The sequence below is a fragment of the Jaculus jaculus genome, chromosome 1 (assembly GCF_020740685.1).
Source record: "Jaculus jaculus isolate mJacJac1 chromosome 1, mJacJac1.mat.Y.cur, whole genome shotgun sequence".
NCBI lineage: Eukaryota > Metazoa > Chordata > Mammalia > Rodentia > Dipodidae > Jaculus > Jaculus jaculus.
In genome coordinates this window covers 141,436,896-141,458,753 of record NC_059102.1, presented here as the reverse complement: position 1 = coordinate 141,458,753, position 21,858 = coordinate 141,436,896, and the positions used below count along the sequence as shown (strand labels likewise).

General features: G+C 47.4%; 1 protein-coding gene across 10 annotated transcripts in view; it reads left to right on the top strand.

Annotated features, from left to right (window-relative positions):
• Positions 1 to 21,858, top strand: part of Znf618 (zinc finger protein 618) — a 210,889-nt gene that overhangs the window by 171,786 nt on the left and 17,245 nt on the right. For 2 of the 10 annotated variants that reach the window (XM_045143945.1, XM_045143921.1), the window contains 6 exons: positions 2,530 to 2,619; positions 5,103 to 5,150; positions 14,594 to 14,833; positions 18,127 to 18,210; positions 20,149 to 20,193; positions 21,071 to 21,148. In XM_045143945.1, the coding sequence (XP_044999880.1) occupies positions 2,530 to 2,619; positions 5,103 to 5,150; positions 14,594 to 14,833; positions 18,127 to 18,210; positions 20,149 to 20,193; positions 21,071 to 21,148 (585 nt within the window). Of the gene's footprint in view, positions 1 to 2,529; positions 2,620 to 5,102; positions 5,151 to 14,554; positions 14,834 to 18,126; positions 18,211 to 20,148; positions 20,194 to 21,070; positions 21,149 to 21,858 lie in introns of all 10 variants that reach the window. The other 8 variants (XM_045143917.1, XM_045143908.1, XM_045143949.1 and 5 more) reach the window with 8 other exon arrangements.

Below are 21,858 nucleotides of genomic sequence, written 5' to 3'. Positions count from 1 at the left end.
TGTGGGTCCTGGGGAATCAAACCTGGGTCCTTTGGCATTGTAGGCAAATGCCTTAACCACTAAGCCATCCCTCCAACCCCCAGGGCAGATTTTTAAAATATATTTATTTATTTATTGGAGGGAGCGAGGGGCAGATAGAGAATGAGGTGGCCAGGGCCTTCAACCAGTGCAAACAAACTCCAGACGCATGTGCCACCTTGTGCATCTGGTTTTTGTGGGTACTGGGGAATCAAACCTGGATCCATAGGCTTCGCAAGCAAGTGCCTTAACTGCTAAGCCATCTCTCCAGCCCTAGGGCAGATTTTGATCCCACAGGCATTCATGCACTAAGCAACATTATATCTCAATACAAAAAGTCAATTTAGGGACTGGCAAGATGGCTCAGTACATTAAACAACCCCCATCACAGCACCCACGTAAATGCCAGGTGGGTAGAGACAAGGATGCCTGGAGCAAGCTGGTTAGATAAATTATCTGAACTGGTGAACTTTGGGTTTGGGTACCTCAGAAAAATGAAAAGCCATCCAATGTCAACCTTTGGCCTCTACATATGCACACACGAGCCTACACACATAAATGCATGAACACCACACACACGCGCCCGTGCACACAAAGAAAGTAAATTTAGCCAGGCAGGGTGGTGCACACCTTTAATCCCAGCACTCAGGAGGCAGAGGTAGGAGGACTGCCATGAGTTCAAGGCCACCCTGAGACTACATAGTTAATTTCAGGTCAGCCTGGACCAGAATGAGACCCTACCTTAAAAAACCAAAAATAAAGTAAATTTAGTAAGACAATGAAATAGAAAGGTTTGTCACTGTGTTTAGTATTTGCCAGAGCAAGCAAACATACAATGTATAAAATTTGAATAATATACTTCATATAGGGGCTGAGGCGATGACTCAGCAGTTAAAGGTACTTGCTTGCCAAGCCTGCTGGCCCAGATTCAGTTCCCCAGTACCCACATAAAGCCAGATGCACAAAGAGGTGCGTCCTACCTGGAGTTCATTTACAATGGCAAGAGGCGCTTATTGTGCCTGCGCTCTAACCTGAGCTCTTTCTCCTTGCAACACACACACAATATAGCTTATCTTTGATATAAATACCTTTTTCAGTATTCCTGAGACAGCTACAAAAATTAACTACCAAAAGTTTTAAAGCTTCCATATTGGGAAAGGAGATCCAAAAATGAGACTAAGAACTCAATTAAGAAAAAAAATGCTTGTAGTATATATAATGAAATGTTAATCTACAAAATAGTGATTTTCTTAAAGGGAAAGTCAAAGGAAAAACTGTAATTGATTGCACAAGAAAAATAATCAACTTCCTTAGGAATCAAAGAAATGGAAAATAAAGCCCACAATGCAGAATAGTCCCATCACCAGATATGAAAATAGATGATGTTACTTAATGTGAGCTGCAGCAATGCGTTTTCACACCTTTCCGGCTGGGGTGACGCCTGCCTCTTCATCCCGAGGAAGACCTGCAAAGGTTCCGTGCAGTAATCTGTATTTTGCAACCATGTGCAAAACTAATGAGCAAATGCGCAAAAAATTTTCTACAAGGATGTGGATCACAGCATGTTTTTAATAAGGAAACAAAAATGTGATATAATCCAAATGTCCCTTGGTGGAAGGCGGCAACTGGCTCAGCAGATTCCAAAGTCCCATGGGAATCGTGCAGCCGATAAAGGCAGTGGGATCAATACTTATTGATTGGGCAAGATGTCCACAAAGTATTGTCGATTGAATACACCAGGTTACAAAGAGGATATCGATCAGGGCTGGCTAATTCAAGGCCACAGGAGCCAGACAAATGATAGCAGCAGAGAAGTGCCCAGAGGAGAGGGAAGGGGGATGGGCGGCGGGGGCAGGGCGGCTGCCGAAGCCCACACAGTGCCCTCTGGGAAGGTACTGTTAGTGTGGGATCACAGATGACAGCTCTTTCTCTCTTTTTAAAATTTTGTGCTTGCATTGATCAGAATTTGATAATTTTCTCTTGGGAACATTACGTCAGACATTTTTTTTAAGAAGAAAGTCAGGCCGAGCCTAGAGAGAAGTAAAGGTAAAGTCTCATGGGGGGTGCTGTGGTGAGTGAGGACATTTGGGGACCAGGACCATCCTGGAGCTGAGGGATCCTGGGCGTGGCCACAGCTGTGGATAGGGCCTCCAGGAGGGTTGCTGGAGAGAGAGCTTGACATTGCAGGTCAGCTGGGGTCTTCTGAGCATGGGGCTGGGCTGCAGTGACGGAGCACAGCGTACCAGGCACTCTGTAAGCATTTGACAGATAATTGAGTCCTCACAACAAGCCTATAAGGTGGTTCTTGTATCCATGCCCTTTCCCAGACAAGGAAATGGGTCAAGAGACTTGGTGGAGGTTACACACTTCAAGGAGACCAAGCTGGCATTTGAACCCAAAGCAGCCCAACTCCAGAGTCAGAGTTGGTCCCAGAACGGGAGTGTTTAGTGGGGGGAGATGCTGCTGCTTGGAGACAGGCGCCTGTTCTCACACCTCCCTCTCCTTGGACAGAAACTGGCAATTACACCTGTGAGTTCTGCGGGAAGCAGTACAAGTACTACACGCCCTACCAGGAGCACGTGGCCTTACACGCCCCCATCAGTGAGTCTCTTCTCTGGCTGCGGGGTGGGGGGAGGTATGGGGGTGGACATGGTGGGGGTCAGCCACGGGCTAGGCATCTGGAGTTTTGGCAGGGAAGGTGCCAGAATGTGAGTTTGGGTCTGGTCTGTCAGGTGTGTGGGTGTAGCTGTGAGGCTGCAACTGGCATAATCTATAATGCCCACTCAGAAGCCAGCAGGGTCAGGGTGCTCCTCGGTGACTCAGAAGCTGGGGACTGTCATAGATGCAGCATGAGGAGAGTGAGCATCACTTTTCCAAGTCCTATAAGGGTCCTGCCCCCACCTCCTCTGAGCATCTCCAGACCTTGGGCTTCTTGAATCCCTGACTGTTCCAGAGCCAACATCCACAGTGCAGCTTCTGCCTGAGTTGATGCAAGACCTGACCTAGGCAAGGGCCAGTGAGGATCAGGGCAGCACCTCTATTCCTGGTGGTGGAGAGCTAAAGAGGCAGGAGTGCTGGGAATTAGGCCCGCTGGCTCCATCTCCTTAGAGACATCTGGCCTTCTGCTCTCCGGATGTCTGTGGGCCTACCTGCAAACTACCCCTGGCCCTTTATTCAGGTTAGAAAGACTCCATCCTCAAGTGTATGATCAGGGGTCCTCCTTTCCTGTATAGGCAGAAACCTAAGTCATGATGTGGTGAGGTGTTAAGGATCCTTTTTGCCAGTTTCACTGCAGAGCTATGGGGATCCCGCTCTCCCTTCTGAAGATGGGAGCAGTTACTCAGATGCAGAGGGAAGGCTGATGCAAGGTCACCAGTTCTGAGCCACTGTGTCTGGAGAGGTCTCTGACTTTGAATAGCAGCATAGGCAGGTGGGTTTCCTGAGGGGACTCAGGTGGGTGAAGTTGACAGGCCCCCAAGTATTTCCTCCCCTTGGGGCCCAGTGCAAGGCTGGAGGGTGACCTCTTGCTCCTGAGCTGCAGGGCTGAGGTCAAGCTCTGAGCCGTGGTTCTCGTGTCGGCTTGATGCCCAACCACTGTGTGACACTGCCATCTGTGAGAGTTCTTGAGACCTTTGCAGCTTGGGTTCTGGACTCCTAGGACATCTGCAGCATGAGGCGACCTGATGTGGCCTAGTTGCCTACCATATAGCAAGATGGTATGGAGAGAAGTCAGAGGTTCTGCTGGGTGGGTACCACCCTGTTCATTTGATGTCCATCCCTAGCTCTAGAGAGAATGCCACCAGAATGTACTTAGAGAGCCTCTGATTTCAAGGCCAGAGGCAGCCTGGCTTTCACCCTCAGAAGATTATGTTCAGTGCTGCTTATGAGCTTAAATAACATGTCAGCATTCATAAGATGGGGAAAGGGCCTGGAATCCTACCAGGAGGCTCACGTGGCCCATGATGCAGCAGGAAGGGGTACCCTCGTTTGTTCCCTAGCATCCTAGTGTATCTCTCCTAAAGGGCTCTCTCTACAACTCTTTCTGGATCACATTTCATTTTCCTCTCCACTGTGAACTCTGTTCTTCTGCATGTTTGGTGAATAACTGCTGCTGTTCGCAGAAGTCTGATGATTTAGAGGCCTCTGTTTAAAATACGGCAAAAATGATTTAGGTTGGATTCAGCAAAGGCTGGTTCAGCCAAAAAGACAGCCCTCTGATGGTCTCAGGATGTGTATTCGTGTCCTGGTGGCTTTGTGAGGAGACAGGACTGGGTGTGAAGGTATTAGTAGGTAGTGTCCGAGCTAGGCTTGTAGCCCAGGCCCTGGTGAGAGTCCAGACAGACATAAGCTAACTGTAGGAGTTTGGTGATGTCCCTGTGTCTACTTTTGTGTCCACTTTTTATTTTACCCAGCAAAACTTCTTTTAAGGCTCATAACATGTTATGTATGTCAACTCCTCCTTTTTTTTTTTTTTTTTTTTTAATGTTGACTGATATGTCATCATATGCAAACACCCTGATTGGGCTGGCCATTTACCTGTGTGAGGTTTGTTCTAGCTTTAGGCTATTATGAATCAAAGTACTGTGTGGCTCTCTGTGGACATTTGAGTTTGTTCCACTTGGATAAATACCAAGGTGCTGAGTGATGGGTTTGTTTCCTTTTTTCACAGCTGTCAAACTATTTTCCAGAATGGCTGTGGTGACTTGTACTCCCAGGGTCATTGTTAGGTGCCACATGGACCACGTGTCCTCACCATAAGGTGTTCACTTTTCGCTGCCCTGAGAAGTGGGCAGTGGTGTCTTGTGGATTTGAATTGCTTCCTTGACCACCAGTGATGTTCAACACCTTTGCACTTGCTCATTGGTAGTCTGTGATGTCATTTTGGAAAATGTCTATGTAAGTCAGTTTCTTGCTTTTAATTGGGAAGTCTTTTGATCTAGTTGTGGAAATTCTCTGTACAGTCAGCTGGTGCACATCCTTTACCAGCGATAGGTGTCTCTGGCAGGCCTGGTGATTTCCATGCAGTGCCCCATGAGCAGGTGATGTTCGTTTAATGAAGTGTAATTTATCATTTTTTTCTGCAGTGATGCTTTCTGGATCCTTCCTCAGGAATATCTTTGCTACCTGTAATGGTGAGGCTATTTTCTTTCCTTACCTTTTAGAAGCTTTTTAGATCTTTTGTCTTTTGCATGTAAATCTACAGTCCAGTTTGAGTAAACGTGACTGACATGGGGTAAGAGTTGAGATTTGTATTATTCTGTACAGTTTCCTAGCTGTTCCAACACCATTTGTTGACATTATCTTCTCCTATGGTAATGCACTGGTAACCTGATTGGAAACCAGTTGAAGATCCATTGATCTACCCTTTCCACTGATCTGTCTTTCTCTCTTTTTACTACTTCTTTGAACTTACTGGAATTTTATAGTAAGTCTAAGACAGCTGTCCTTAATTTTTCAACTGTGTTCTTTTTTTTATGAATGCCTGGCTTGTCTAGGAACTTTGTTTTTCATATAAAAATTAAAGTCTTCTTGCCAATATCTACCCAAAACCCCCACGGTTTTGTTTGGGATCACACTCAGTCTGCGAAGTGCTCGGGATGGCCATGCAGCGCTGCCAGGCCTTCCGCTCCTGGGCGCGTGGGCGTGGGCGCGTGGCTGTGGCCGTGGGCACATGGACATGGACGCGGCTCGAGGGATGGGCTGATTGAGCTTTGGCCTTCCTACATACTTTGTAGACTAGAGGTCCTAACGCCTCTTTCGTTAAGATGTCTATATTTTGATGCCACTTTCGGTTTTAAACTTAATTTTCCAATTATCCCTATTATGTACAAATAATAGATTTTCATGTACTGAATTTGTATCCTACAAATTTGCTTATTCTCATAGGGCTTTTCATAGATTTCTTAGGATATTCCTTACCTGTTATGATGTCATCTGCTAGTAAAGATGACTTCACTTCTTTACAGGCTGTATTATTTTTACTCAGTTTTGTTTTCTGGTTTGGTTTTTTTTTTTTATCTTTTTCTTTTCTTCCTCATGGTCCTATTTAGGCCCTTTAGCACAGTATTGAATTGAAGAAACGAGCAGACGTCTCTGCCTTGTTCCCAATCATAGGTTCAGCTTCTCACTGCTAATCCTCATTCTCATCATGACGTGTCCTGTTAGCTGAGGCAGGTTTTCATAGATGGCCCTCATCAGCTGAGAATGCCTTTAACTTGCAATTTCACCAAAGTTGTTGCTGTAAATTAGTGTTGTGTGGCTTTTTCTTTGTGTCTGTTGAGATGATTATATGGATCCTTATGTTTTTGATAGTATGTTAAATGGCTTTTTATTTTTATTTTTATTTTTTGGAAAAATGCAGGGGCCAGGAAACTGGCTCAGCAGTTAAAGGTATTTGATTCACAAGCCTGCCGACCCAAGCTTAGTGGCACATGTGTCTGTAATCCAATGCACTCTGCATACCATAAACATGTAATAAATAAAATACAAAAAGTCACCATGCCTATATTGTTATTAAAATACATGAAAAATATCAGAATATCCAACTGTAAAATGAACTGAAGAAAGTTACAGTATTGGGATGTCTCTTCTTTATCAAAAGAATAGTCCGCCTTTTTAACATTTCTTTTTAAAATAGTATACAGCTTAATTGTTCTATACATACATACAAACACACACATGTGTACGTATTCTAAAATTGCCACCACATAAAGTGTTTTTGCATAGGCATCTGAATTACCTTAAGAACCAGGGTAGTTTGTACAATAAATTTGCATTCAGTGGCATGTTTTCTATTCACTTTTATAAAACATTTCTCAGGTATTTCCATGAATTTTTAATATCATTCTTAAGGGCAGGAAACTACAATCCTAGATTTATAAATTCAACCATATTCAACCAGTAAGGTATTAGTAAATGTCCTAATCAAAGAAATAAATATTTCTAGTTAAATTTCTAAAAACACCATTATTGAGGTACATTATCTTATAGTTATTTAAAGTATAAATTTTGATCTACAGATGCATCAAGATGAAGATAATGGCCATAAATCCAGCATTAGTGTTCATAATCCCACGCTCACCACATTGCCGTCCCCTGGTAACCACTGCTTCATAACACTGTCAGTCAGTTTCTGTTTCCTTTGTACATGGAATCATACAGTACATGCTGTTTTGTTGGAGAATGGTCTGACTTTCACTTAACATAATTGTTTTGGCATTTATCCATGTTTGTATGTGCCATTAGTTCATTCTTTTTAATTAATGAAAATAGGCATTGCTTAAGGACAGACACACATGCTGAGAAGTGTATCATTAGGTTATTTTGTTTTACAAACATCAAAGAGTATATTTACACAAACTAAGACAGCTACAGTGTCGTTAAGCATCCTAATACTATAGGGCTACCACTGTGCACAGGCCTATAATTGACCAGTGTTATATAGTAGATGGGGAGTAATCTATGGTCTGATTAGACATACTCCAGTCCTTTATCTGCTCAATTTCAGAGGGATATTTGGATGGTTTCCACCTTGAACATAATGCAAATAGAGCTGCCATCAATATCGGTGCAAGTCTTTATCCACAGTGGAATGTCTGGACCATAGGGTATGTTGAACTTCCAAGAATAGACTGCGGTCTTCCGCAGTGCTTATGCCATTTTACTTTCTACTAGTAGTGTATTTTTCTTGTAATGTCTTTGTCAACATCTTTGGGTGTCACAGAAATGCTATGTCATAGGATAAATTTGGAAAGAAATTTCTTCCTCTTAAACTTTATGAACAAGTATTTTCTATAAGTGCTATATAAAAACTCAACAGTAAAACTGTCAAACCTGGAATTTTCTATGTAGAAAGGAATATTTTAAAAAATTTCCAACCTTCCTAATTTCAAACATTTGGCAGTTCATTATTCAAAATTTTTATTGATTTCTAATTCAGTTCCATTGTGGTCAGAGTATATAGTCTATGTGATTCCTTTTAAAAAAAAATGTTTACTATCAGCAGACTCTGCAAGCAAGTACCTTTAACCACTGAGCCACCATCCCAGCCCTGATTTCTAATTTTTTGAAATTTACTGAGATATATTTTATGACCTATTATATGTATGACTTCTTGTTGTATGTTTCATGTTTACCTGGCATACAGACAGACAAATATAAATAAATGATAAATATGATATGTGTGCTGATATTTAATATATATGTGATGTATCTTGTAGTGTCTGTTAAGTTAGTTGATAATATTCAAGCCTTTGTACCCTGTCTTGGTTTACTTTGTGAAAGAAATAGGTTTGCATAATCCAGTATTAAAAAAGAAATATGAAAATCCTCAACTGTAATTGTGGATTTTTTTTATTTCTTCTTTAATATCTGTCCATTTTTGTTCCATCTTGGCTGAAACTCTGTCATTAGATACACACACTAGGACCATTGTATCTAGATAAACTGACCTGTATTAAAATGGCATGGTACTGTTCCTATTTTTCTGATACTTGTTTATCTGAAATCTTCCTTTCTCTTAGCCATTATAGGTATTTTAGGATTAATCTTTATAGAGTATATCTCATTTCTTGCTTTTGTTTCTGTATCCTTATACTTGGAGTATGTGTATATGTTTCTTGTGCTTTAATCTACTGTTGTACTGTGGTAATCTTTGCCTTTTTTGGGGGGGGAGGTTCGAGGTAGGGTCTCAATCTAGTCCACACTACCCTGGAATTCACTATGTAGTCTCAGGGTGGCCTTGAACTCATGGCAAACCTCTTGCTTCTGCATCCTGAATGCTGGGATTAAAGGTGTGTGCCAACACACCCAGCTTATCTTTGCTTTTAATTTTTTTCATTAAGTTATTAGAGAAAGACAGAGGGAGGAAGGGAGAGAGAGAAGGGGTGTGCCAGGACCACTAGCCACTGAAACTGTAGCCACAAGCTCCAGATGCATGTGCCACCATGTGTATCTGGCTTACACGGGTTCTAAGGAATTGAATCTAGGTCCTTAGGCTTCTCAGGCAGTCATCTCTCCAGCCCTCATCTTTGCTTTTTAACTGAACTATTTAATCCATTTACAGTTAGTATAACTTCTAGACATCATTATTTACTGCCATATATTTTTCTGTTTTTCCCATTTGTTCATATTTTTCATTTTCCCTGTTTTCTTGCCTGATGTGTTAATAATGAGGTATTTTTTCCATTATTTTGTTAACTTTCTGCTCCTGACTCTTCTTCATTTTGTGGTTGATATACATCTTATACATATTATAGACCATCATGAGTTTAGATCATCACATTCCACATCAAACATAAAAACCTCTTACAGGAATATACTTTCATTTGCCCTCCTATCCTTCTGCTATTTTTTAAACTATTTTATATTTATTTGCAAGCAGAGAATGGGTTGGGGGTGTAGAGAATGGGCCCATCAGAGCCTCCTGCCACTGCAAACAAACTCCAGACTCATATGCTGCTTGTGCATCTGGCTTTACATGGGTCCTGGGGAATCCAACCCAGGCTGTCAGGCTTTGCAAACAAGTGCCTTTAACCACTAAATCATCTCTCCGTTCCTCCTTTTGCTGTTTTTACCGTGTATTTACACTTGCCTATGCTATTAACCCAACATTTACTTTTGACTTTAAAGAAACAATGATTTGTCAAAGTAACTAAGCAGTGAGAAAATATATTTTATATTTACTCAACTTGTTCACCATTTTTGTTATTGTTATTATTTGTGTGTGTATATGTGGATATATGTGTGTAAATATGCCATGTACAGACCAGGCGTATGTGTAGGACAGGATGTCTGTCCTCCCCTTCCACCTTCTCTTTTGAGACAGGGTCCTTCTTGCTTTGCTGCTGCATGTCTGACACTTTAGCTGGCCAGCAAGCTTCTGGATTCTCTTGGTTCTGCCTCCCATTGTTATAAGTGTGTTGAAATCACAGACACATGGGCCATTTTGTGTCCAACAACTGGGGAATTGAACTCAGGCCATCGGGCTTTCAAGCAAAGGCCTTTAACCCATGAGCCATCTCCCCAACCCCACACTGTGGTAAATCTGAGTTTGATCTGTTATGACTTTTCCTTTATTTCTGAAGACCTTCCTTTCCTATTGTAGGTCTGTCAGTGAAAGATCCTTTCAAGTGAAAATGTTTCTTTTTCACCTTCATTTTTAAAGGAATTTTCTCTGGGTATGGAGCTCTCTAGCTTAAGAACTTTTTCTTTTAGCATTTAAAGCTTGTTATTCCTTTATCGCCTGACTTATGTGGTTTCTGATGAAAAGTCAGATCATCCTGATTGCTTTTATATATTTAATGTATCCTTTTTTTAACCACTGATTGCTTTTAAACATTTCTCTGTAATAAGGGAAGTTAGCAATTTGATTTTGGTATGTTAGTTTAGCTGAAGTTCATTGAGCTTCTTTGATCAAAAGGGTCATAGTTTTTTCCCCTAATTCCTTTTCCTCTCAAGACACTTAATTTCGTATGTTAGCCATCTGATAGTGTTTACAAATCAGCTGACACTTTATTTTTCCAACCTGTGTCCTCTGTGCTTCAGTTTGAATATTTTCTATTGTTCTCACTTCACATTCTCTAATCTTTTCTTCTACAGTGTCTAATTTCTGTAAAATCCATTTTGTGTCTTTTGTATAGCTTCCATTTTTCTTTGTCACATTCCTGCTCTCCTTTAAACCTTTGGGAGTATTGATAATTACTGTTTAAAAATCTTCATCTCCTAACTCCACTATCTCTGTCATTTCAGTTCCTGCAGCAGGTTTTTCTCTTAAATATCAGCAGTATTTTCCTGCTTCCCCTGAAAAAGAAGTGCTGCATATTTGGGGTACTATGTTGCTAAGTGGCTGGATTTTGTTGTCTTCCTCTAAAAAGTGGTGCCTTTGCTCTGGCAGGCAGTTAGTGTGCTTATAGATCAACTTGATACTTCAAAGTCTATTTTTAAGCTGGGTTAGAACAAGTCTAAAGTGGTTCTTATTCTGTGGTTCCAGTAGTTCTTCTAAAGCGTGATCTATCTGAGTCTCAGTTGTAGGTGTGACTTACTCAGGAGTGTGTCTCCTCTCTGGCAGGTGGGGACCTAAATATCCTCTAGTCTTAAGCAACCTTCAAGTCTTCACTTGAGTCACAGCACCTCACTCCTGCCCCTCTTAGCTGTTTTTTCCTTAGCCTTGCTTAAGTCAAGTTTAACATTCAGCTAAAGGCATCAAGAAAGCCATTCTGCACATTTCTGGAATTCTTTTTTTGCTGCCCTGAAAATTCCTGCCACTTCAGAAATCCTGGCCTCTGACCACTGTCCCGCGGTTCAGTGAGTTGGCATGCTTCTTCTAGCCCCACCTCTCTGCCTGAGCAGAAAGCTGCAGTGAGCACAGGAGGCCCACCAGTGCTGCTCTGTGGGTCACACGTGTTGATGGAGGACTGTCAGTCATTGTCTCTGTCTAGCTTGACAGTTGGATATGGCAGGCGGGCTGGGCCTGTCCCACTCACTCCATCATGTCCAGAAGTTTTCTTTCCAGGGTGAAAATCTACATAGGTTTCCCAAGTTGAACCCTCTGCATTTCTCTTGCCATTCCTCCTCACCTCCAGCCTTTGCACTCATGATCTGGGGTCTCGAATTCACCTCCTCTACCTTGTGGAGTTTTGGAGCCACCCCACAACACACATACACGCATCTCTACACCTTCTTATAGACACGGTTATTTTTCTCCAAGTTTTCTTTTCCCTCTAGTTAAATTTTTTGCTTTGCACAAAGGACTTGATACTCTATCATTGTTGGGGTTTCTTATCTGTCAGCCAGTCTGTGTGGGTCTCTCATTCTTAATGTGAGCCTAGGTAGCAATTCCAGCATGGCAGTGTGCCATGTGAGGCTAGCAAATAGAGCTAACCATTGGGAGCCTGTCAGAATTCATTCTTTATTAGGCTCAACCTACATAGTGACTCTGAAGTGGAGGCCTCTCTGAAGCTCCCTGATCCCATCTACTGTAATCCTTTGGGGCAGTGGGAAAATAACAGGCCAGACAGCCTTACAGCACCATTATATCCTCACACTGGACATCCTGCTCAGCGTTCTGGGTTGAGCACCCCTAGCTAATTATGCATTGACTCTCAGATTGTACAATTTCTGTTTAAGTAAGGTAATAGACCCACGCTCAGTTCCAGGGGAAAAGCAAAAAACTGGACAGTCCCTGGCTTCAGGGAGCATACAGGCTAGAGAAGGAAAAAGGTAGGTCAAATATCACAGCATGTGTCATTGAGGACAGTCAGTCTTTGGAAGGGAAGTAGCAAAGGGACAGCCATGGCCAGGAGGGGCTGTTTTGGAAGCCCCTCTGAAGAAGTGCTGTGTAAGTGTAGTAAGTAGGGCCAGCAGTCATGATATGGAGAGAGGATGTTGCAGACAGGGAGTCATAGCATGGGCAAAGGTCATGAGCTTGAGCAGGAACAAGTATTAGAGGAGCTGAAAGAGTGATGATGCAAAGGGATTGGGAAGAAGCTGGCTGAAGAGGCGAGCAAGTTTTAGAAAGGGTGGCTGGAGCAACCGGCGATGCTCTGTGTTTATTAGACAAGGCCTAGAGGTCCCAGCCACAAGGATTCTCATGGCAGAAATCAGCTAAAGAACATGCCCCAGAAGTCATTTCACAGGTTCTCAAATTAAAGCAGCTTGCCAGGCTGTTGCTCACAGTCTGTCCGGTGCCTAGGTCTCTGAATATGAGTTATTGTCCCAGGGTTTGTTGAAGCACAAGTTCTACAAAAGCCTCATTGAGCTGCTGTCTGGCTTGAACCCCTGTCCCATCCAGCGCTGACTTCCTATGGGACCTGAAAGGTTCATTGGTCCACCTGGACCTTGATTTTTATGTCACTAAGCAGAGAAAGCAGTAGCAGTTTGCATGTGAGGAGTGGTTATTGTAGGATGCCTCTGTGGCTCTCTAGAAGTCTCTCAAAATCTCTATGGGGCTGCCCTCTCAGCAAGGGCCATCCCCTCATTAATGGAGGTAGGCAGGGGAAAGAGACTAAAGCCCCACAGGGACATATGGAGGCTGGATATCATAGAGCTGGACTTTGGAGGTGGGCTGGCCTCTTCAACCTCAGTGTAGGTCGACAGTGATCCTTCAGCCCTGGTCCCCAAACTGTTCCTCCCATAGATAGACAGTAGTAAAATCCAAGATGGACTCTGGGCGCCCATTTCATGTTGAATATGTAAATTTACTTGGTGTTAGCAGTGAGTGGGGAACCATTACTTGAACTATCCTGGTTGGACTTGGATCAGAAAGAGTAGGAGGAGCAGAGAAGGAAACTTGGGAAAGTGTCCTTAACCACTCAGACCTTTCCATTCCTGAGTCAGAAAGTGAGTCCAAAGGATAGGAGCCTCTGCACTGAGGCCCTGCAATCTCCTTGGCTGGGTTGGAGCTTGTGAGGAAAGCTGTGACTGAAGGACTCCCCTGCTCTGGCATCGGGTGGCCCTGCTGTGGCAGTCATGCGCAGAGCGCCACCCCTTGACAGGGCCTTGTGTTTTGCTTCCTTAGACCTCAGTTGCCCCATCTGTCCTAGAAATGGGTAGAGGTTAGAGGTCTTTTATCTCAGGCTTTGATGGGTGGATGGAGTCTCTGATGCCCAGGACGGATGCCATCCTAAGAACTGGGTTATAATGAGGTCTTACCACCACCACAGAGGCAGGAACCAAAGTATCTCAGAGCTGTGGCCAGGGCCCTTGGGATGGTGTTCACTTCCGGGGGTTCTAGGATTCCCTGGAGAGCACTAAGGACCCTCCTTTCTCTGCCTGGTGCCTTTCCTGCCCTCAGGGGGAAGGCTTCAGGCCCTGCAGGATCTCTGAGGGAGCAGGCCTTGCCTACTTCTTGTTTCCCATAGAGGAGTGGGCCAGGTGACAGCTTACTGGTTCAAGCCCACTATGCTCAGGGCACCCACGACCTCCCGAGCTGGAAACTACCTGGGCCTGCTCCAGCGAACTCAGGACTGTCCTGTTTAGGGGATGCAAGTGAAGGAGGTGGGGTCATGGGCATCCCAGACCCCAGAGGGACAGCAGCACTTCTATGACAGGCACTCTCCCCTAAGAAAAAGAGTTCCTAGCCTTGCCCACGGGGTGCTACAGAGCTCTTCTCCTTCCCCAGCACACCATCAGTTATGCCAAGTGTGTCCCTGCTATCTGCTTTCCATCGTTACTTCTAAGCCAGCCTTCATTTGGAGGAAAGGGGCTGAAACGCCAATATGCTAGGACATGTACTTGGGCCCAAGGTGCTAATCTCCATGCCCCAAGCATGGGCACAGGCTGAGGTCTTAGATACCTAGAGCCTGGGCTGGTCAGATGTGGTGATAGGTGGGATGGCAGTGGCCTCTAGCTAACTGAATATGAACTGGAAGTCAGATTTCCCTCAAGGAGAGGCTAGGGAAAGTCTAGACTCTCAGATGTTCTTCCACTCCCAGTAGGAGCTTAAGTCCTTGTTCTCTGGATTGAGAGCAGGTTGGGCAGAGAAGTCCCAATGCTGACACACAGGGACCTGCGGCCTGAAGGGCTACTCGTTCATCAGGCTCTGAGGGTCCCCAGACTGAGAGCGTGACCCTCTCAGGTGCCGCCCCCGGGTGGGAGCCGCCGGATGATCCAGACACGGGCTCCGAGTGTTCCCATCCAGAGGTTGCCCCATCTCCACGCTTCGTGGCAGCGAAGACCCAGGTGAGCCAGTCCGGGAAAAAGGCTCCGTCCTCCGTGGTCCGATGTACCACCCTCCTCCACCGCACCCCTCCAGCCACCCAGACACAGACGTTCCGCACTCCAAATTCGGGATCTCCGGCCAGCAAGGCAACCGCAGGTACCAATGACCTCCATTACCCACAGCCCCTAGGCTCCCTGACTCGCCTGTCACCTGCCATACCTGTTTCCCTGCAAGAGTAAGAGTGGAGGTTCCATCATACTTTGGGACAGATCTAGGCCTAGTGGCCCCTGACCAGGTCTGGGGCCCAGGAAAATACCTGTCTTCTCTGGGCCAAGTTCTGGCCCCCCTAGTCAGAAGCTATACAACAGGATTTGCAATAAATTTTTAAGTAATATTATATTTTTGTCAAAAACTTTTGGGTCTGTTTTGTTTGGCTTTTATAAAACTAAAAAAAAAAAAAAATTGGCAGCATTTGAGGAGATTTCATGTAAAACTTTGGATGGTGTGGAAACATCAGGTTGAGCTCCTGGGCCAACATTATTACAGGCCAACAGTTGATGCCTCTTTCAAAGGGCCTGTGCACTGTGTCTTTCCAGTCCCCACCACTGCTTGCGCCCATGCCATAGTGACCCGTGACAGGCGTCATTTCCCACTGTGACCACACTGTTGTCTCTACATCATCCCAGCCCAGTTGTGTCATGTGCCTAGACCCTGTGGTGAGATTGTACCTCTCTACCTTTCAGGATGCTCAGTCCAGAGCTCACATCAGCTCAGAGCTGCTCTCCATGAAGCAGGGTGTCTGATTGGAGCTCTGTTCCCCTGGCCTCCCCCTCCCAAGCGCTCCCTACAAAGTCCTACAGAAGGTAGATGCCTGGCAGGAAACCAAAGGATGTGATGTTTGCTCCAGCAGTTTATAGGTCCATGCAGGAATGCACTCTGGCTCTGGAAGGATGAACAGGCAATCAAGACCCCAATGATCATTTTTCTCCAGAACACAAGACCTACTGTGTGCCGAGTACCAGCTTCCAGGAATCCTTGGATTCAGACTTGCATGGGCAAGCCTTAGGTTACTGGCCAGAAGTGACAGTGCTGGGGCTGTATATTTTTTAGGTGCCCTCAGGAGGCCAAAGCCTGCAGGGTGAGCTCACCGACCTCAGGTGACAGAGCTACTGGGGTCTTGGTGACCTAGCTGAGTAATTAGCCATGCTTGCCCTTCCTCTGCTTCAAGAGGCCAATCTGGGCCAAACTGTGCTTCTTCTGTGTACTGTACTTGGATCTCCTGAAGTAGGAGAGTCAGTCAACCTTGAAGTCAGGTTTTTCAGGTAAGGGGATACGACAGTTGTATTTCCACAGCAGTCAGAAGGCTCTGAGGCAGGAAGAACAAAAGTTCAAGGTCTGCCTAAGCTACAGAGTAGGTTCAAAGCCAGCAAGGGCAACATAGTTAAGACCCTGTCTCCTAGTAAAAGAAGAGGGCTGGAATATGGCTCAGTGGGGGAGAAATTGGGTTTGACTTCAAGTGCCACAAAAACAAAAAGTGGAAAACAGCCCGGTTGTGGCGGTCTCCTCAGCCACAGACTCAGCACAAGCGGAGGAGTGACTTTGCTCTTGAGCTTTGTGACTGGGGCAGGGGTCGGGGGGGGGGGGGTGGTTACTGTGACTGCAGTGGCATAGTGCAGCTGAATATCCTGTCTCCAAACAAGTGTCCAACAAGCCATGGACATGCTTGGGTCCGCCTCCATGGGGCTCGGAAGACTTGTGCTGGATCACACGGGGTCACCATCTGCTGGTGTCACCAGGTTGGGAGCGGAAGCTAGCAGGAGCCGGAGGATGGGGCTCCATGTGTGCATATGCACGGGGATGCACACACGCTTCACCTGGAACACCACACGTCAGTTTCGAGCCAGAGGTGCTTTGGGCAGGGAAAGTTCAGAATTTAGGAAGCTTACTGTAGGAATAGGTGACGTGGATTGTGCCAGCTCCTACCCAGGTGCCGTTCAGAACACAAATCCTGCATATCTGCCTCCCTGCATACAAGGTCGAGTTGGAAAGAATCAGTTCTACCTCAGAGCACCTTGCAGAGGGAGCATCGGCCCAGGGGAAGCCTTGCTTGCTATTAGTATTAGAAGCACATCCAGGCCCTGCTGCTCTGCCCGTCAATTGGCGTGTCCACACAGGCTCGTTGGCAAGGCTCTGAACCCGTGCCGGCCATGCACTCAGTAGGTGTGCAGGAGTGGGAGCCTGTGCCTTCCTGTAGATAGGGCCAAAAGGCTTTCAGCCAACTGATGCTGTCTGGAAGTGCTCAGTTCAGGCAGAAAGGAGTGTGGTCCTTGAGAAGGCAGCATCTTCCATAGGAAGGAGGCTGTGAGCTGCTCTGGGAGAGCACTGTGCAGGCCTGTAGAGCCACCTCTGGTTTCTTCTCCCATCTGTCACCCCATGACCTCCCACGCCCAGCACCACTGTGGGGTAAGGTCACTGGGTGAGGAAGGGCATTTCTCCAAGTGAGGATATTACAGAATCTAATATTTGAAATGGTGTTCTGCCAGAACCCTTGATATCTGGGGGGGAGGGCAGGATCAGTTAAATCAAGCCCAATGGGTCCCCTTCTGGTTGAATCTCTCTGAGCCTTTTATATCTTCATGCAAGCTTCTTCTCCTTATTAAAGGTGAAGGATCAGCTCAACATCCCAAAACGACTTGTTTTCTTCCTCTGGATTAGCCAGGGCTGTGGGGTCAGGAGCACAGAAGAGCAGGGCTCTCTTCTGCACGTAGGATTGGGGATGCATGTGCGAGTTCCACATGGGTGGATCCTAATTCTCCATTATGAGAAGTCCACAGAGAACCTGGGTAAGCCACTTGGGAAAGTGCCAGACATAGCTCAGGGGAAGCCAGTCACTCTGACCCTCCTCACGTGGTCTTTGACCTTTTCCTGAAGCCATGTGGGGCCTCCCTCCCCTTGTCATGCCTTCTGCCCCAGGATCCCCTCCCTGCAGCCCAGAAAGGACAGACCCCTGCTTCCTGAGTCTCCTGCTGGGACAGAGCCACCCCCAGAGGACAGGCGGCCATCCTCCTGTGGGTATTGTGGCAGCAGAATCTCTGAGTGGGAGCAGTGGAGGGCAGGCTCGAATGACATGGAGTCACACATATGGCCCCAAAGTCAAAGATGGACTTCCACCCAGCCTGTTTGCCATCTGCTCATTGGCAAAATAACTATGTTCTTGGGTAGGTCACCGTCCCCATTTTCTGTACCTCCCAGACCCTGGTTCAGAGCATCTCTTAGGGCCTTGGAACAGCACCAGCCAACTCAGGGCAGTGTGGCCCACAGTTCTGGAAGCTCCCAGTTGCTGCTTTCCCAAGTAGAGTCCCCTGCATTCGCTGTGCCCAGGCCCCCCAGGGAGAGCCTGTGCTGACCACTCCCCATGGCATTCTGTTTTCTCTCCTGCCCCCTCCCAGCAGAAAGCGCCTTCAGTCGGAGAGTAGAAGGCAAAGCACAAAACCACTTTGAAGAGACCAATAGCAGCTCGCAGAACTCCAGCGGTGAGTGTGCCCGTGATGCAGCCGCACGCACCTCCCACCCGGTAGTGCCCGTGCTGAAGGTCTTCGGGTGCATGCTTGTGGGGAAGAGGCCGAGCCTAGAAATAAAGACGACAGGGCCAGGCAGCAGCAAAAGGGGCCTTTACTTTCATGGGTTCCCTTCTGTGGCTCCTTTTTGTCCCTTACTCATGGAGAGAGGAACTTCCCCTTTCTCAGCCAGCCCTTTGGCAACCCAGCCAGCCCAGATGCATGGCCTAAGAGAGCCATTGCTGAGTTAAGGGTAATATCCTAGCTTGTTTCTGTCCACGAGAGTCAAAGGGGATATAGTAGAAAGGGCTCTCAGGAGAGCCAGAGGGCCCAAGTTCTGGCCCCACTTGGACCTGGGACCCTGTATTAGATTACCTTCTAGCCTGGGCAGCCCTTGGCTTCACTTGAAGTCTCCCAGTGGTGTTTGGCACCCTCTGGTGGCTGCCTCGTACAGGACCCTGCAGAGCCCTGGAGCCTACAGCCAGACAGCTTTGGGAGCAGCCTCTGTCAAAGAAAGGGACAGCAAGATGATATGCACAGTGACAGCTAGGACAGGAGGGGACAGGCACTCTGCCACTGTGGTTGTATGAGAGATGCTCACTCCATAGCTGAAGTTGAATTTACCTCAGTATTTGCCAACGCTATGCTGGGCACTGCCTGGTATAAACAGATGGTGGGCACGTCTTGACTATCATGGACTCAAAGAAATGCCCAGGAGAGCTGACACAAGTTGGAGGCTTCTGCCCACTAGGAGCCCCAGTCTCCTTAGATCCCAGGTTTGAATGCAGCTCCACTGCCTACCAGTGGGTGGCTTAGGCTAGCCCCAAATTCCTCCTCAGTTGTAAGTGGCTCGAGGACCATGAACAGCCTGAAGCCTGTGAGCGCTTAGCCAGCACCCTGCCCAGAGAGTATGTAGGTAGTTGTTGGGTGGTTTTGCTTTGCTTTGTAGTAAACCAAGAAATGGGGCCCACATGCCCATGGGTGGAGCAGAAATGTTGGTTTAATATATCCAGCCTGGCCAAGGGGTGAGCCTCAAGGGATGGAATGACTTTCCTGGTGCCACATAGAGTTAAGCAGCAGTGAGGAACTTGAACCTGGGTCTTCTGTCATGCCCTGGGCTTCCAGAAAAGCTGTGTTGCATCCCTTGTGCCTCTCCTGCCACTGCCACTGCCACTGCCACCGGGACAACATAATCAGTCAGTTAACGACGCCATCACGGGCTGCTCCCGTTGCATTATTGAGCGCTTACAGTGTGCCGAGCATGTGTTCAGAGCTCTGTGTGTTGTTCGTGTTCTTCCCCTCACCACAGCCCCGCAGGGGCAGTGTGACTGTGACCCTCATGTTCTGGATGAGGAAACTGAGGCTCAGGAAAGACTGTTTGTAGCCCTATGTCCCCCTAAACTGCAAATGGTAGAGCCAGGATTCCTGCCTACACTGTCTTCACCCCACTTGGCTCCCTGCTGCATTGGGTGATTGCCAGCTTGAACCCCCAGCAATACCAAATGCCAGCAAACAGCCCTCAGAAGTAGCCCCATTCTAAGCTGTTTTGTATGCTTGGTACCAGATACTCCCGTCCATGTCAGAACCTGGAAGCAGTTCCGGTGCCCTGTTCAAAGTGGGTAGCCACATATAGATACCCTTATTCAGAGCCCTGTGGCCTCATTCAGGAGCTGAGTGTATCATAGAGGAATGGCTGTGCTCGATCTTGCCATATCTGGTGGTCCCAGTGCCCACACAAAATCTGCCTTCTATGAAGGGTGTGGCCTCCCTGCCAGCCCCCAGCCCCCCCCCCTGCTTTGTATACGTGCTGGCAGGTGCTCCCCCTCTGCCAAGGGTACCCCTGGCTCTCTAGGTATGACAGCCTCACAGCAGTAGGACTGGAAGAGACTTAGCTAAACTGTTTCTCTTTTGCAGAAACTGCAAGTCCCCTGATTTCCAATCCTTTCCCTCTCCTGCAGAGTAAGTGCTGGTCCTGTCGGGGGGCTGGAGAGGGCAGGGCAAGGCAGGGAATAACTCCCCTGGCCTCCCCAGGGCACGGACTTGGGTCTGGTGAGATGGGAAAAGCCCAAGGGCAGGTCCAGGAGGGTGGACGAGTGGGAAGAGCTTGAGGTCACAGCTGCTGCTGTCAGCCCAGCCTGGTGGCAGCACAGGCCTCCCCTCTCCTGGCCATCCCAAGCAGCCTCAGGACTTCTCTTCCAAGCCTAGCTTAGCCACCCTGCTCCCTGTCTTTCCCTCCTCTTCCTTCTTCCTCTCCTCCTTCTTGTCTGCCAGGCACTAGTGTGAGGACTGGGCAAATTTGGCCATGTAGGTGGTACTGCTGCCCACAGCCTGCTCTCTGGCCGCACCCCTCCCTCTTCCACCAGATCCCATTTCCCCACTTCGCGTGGCTCTCTCCACCTCTCCTTTCTCTTCATTCTTTTTTCCCTTCCCACACCACCCTTGCATTGTATGTTACCTTGTTTTGTGTTGATTTGTGCATTTATTCATTTGTCCTCTCTGGCAGAGGGTTAGGCTGTGAACCCCGAGGGACATGGTCTATGCCCTGAGAGTTCTTGGTCCCTGGATGTTGTCCTTCCCACCTTCCCATGTGCCCAGAACAGTGCCTGGCACGCAGTAAGCACTCAATAAGCAGCCACTCCATTGAGGCAGTGGTCTCTAGCTGCGTGTCCTCCTCTCTCCATGCTCCTACCTCTAGTCACAGGCTAGTGACAGGGCAGTGGACAGGCTAGACCCAGAGCCTGAGTCTGTTTGACTCCCCACCTCCAAAGCTGCCTGCAGCCCTGTGGCAGGGCGTCTGAATTTGGGCCACTCCTCACATGCTGCCCGTCTCCCCCAGAGCCCTATACCTGCGGCGCCTGTGGGATCCAGTTCCAGTTCTACAACAACCTGCTAGAACACATGCAGTCCCACGCAGGTAAGCTCCTCGCTCGGCCCGGCCTCCTCCCCACACACGGAAGAGGCGAGCGAAGCCCATCCTGAGGGCCCTGCCCAACACTGCACCTTCTTGGAATCTGGGGAAAGGACACAGAAGCTACCGGTCAAGCCTCAACCCCCCAGTCCATTGCCACACAGGGTGGTCTGAGGGCTGGGCTTTCTGCTCACTCTCGAGAGGAGCAGAAAATGGCTTCCCAAAGGTAGGAGTGCCCAGGCTGAGCAGAAGGCCAAGTAAAGAGACCTGGAGATGGAACTGAAAGGTGGTTTGAGGTCACGGGGAGCAGAGACTAGGGGTAGAGTTGGAGGAAGAGAAGCCGGCAGCTGTGCCAGACCTCTCCCAGGTCATGTTGAGCAGTGTTGCGTACTGAACGCCCTGCCCTCCCCGAATGCGTGCTCAGCCTAATGTGAGGAGGCAGCATCGGGAGGGCTGTTTTAGGGGGACACCACTGCAGGTTGTGTTGGTGCTGCTGAGCCCATGACACACTGAGCCACCGTCCCAGTGTTCAAGCTCAGCCAGCCGCTGTCAGCCACTCTGAGCCTTGTCCTCTCCCTTGCCACTTCATGGCACTGGTCTCCAGCATTGTAGCCTGCGCCTGTAAGCATCCGCCACTTCAGGCCACAAGTGACAAATCTCAGTGATAGGAAGTAGGCACATGACAGCCCGAATCTATCCATGGTAGATTAGTTAGT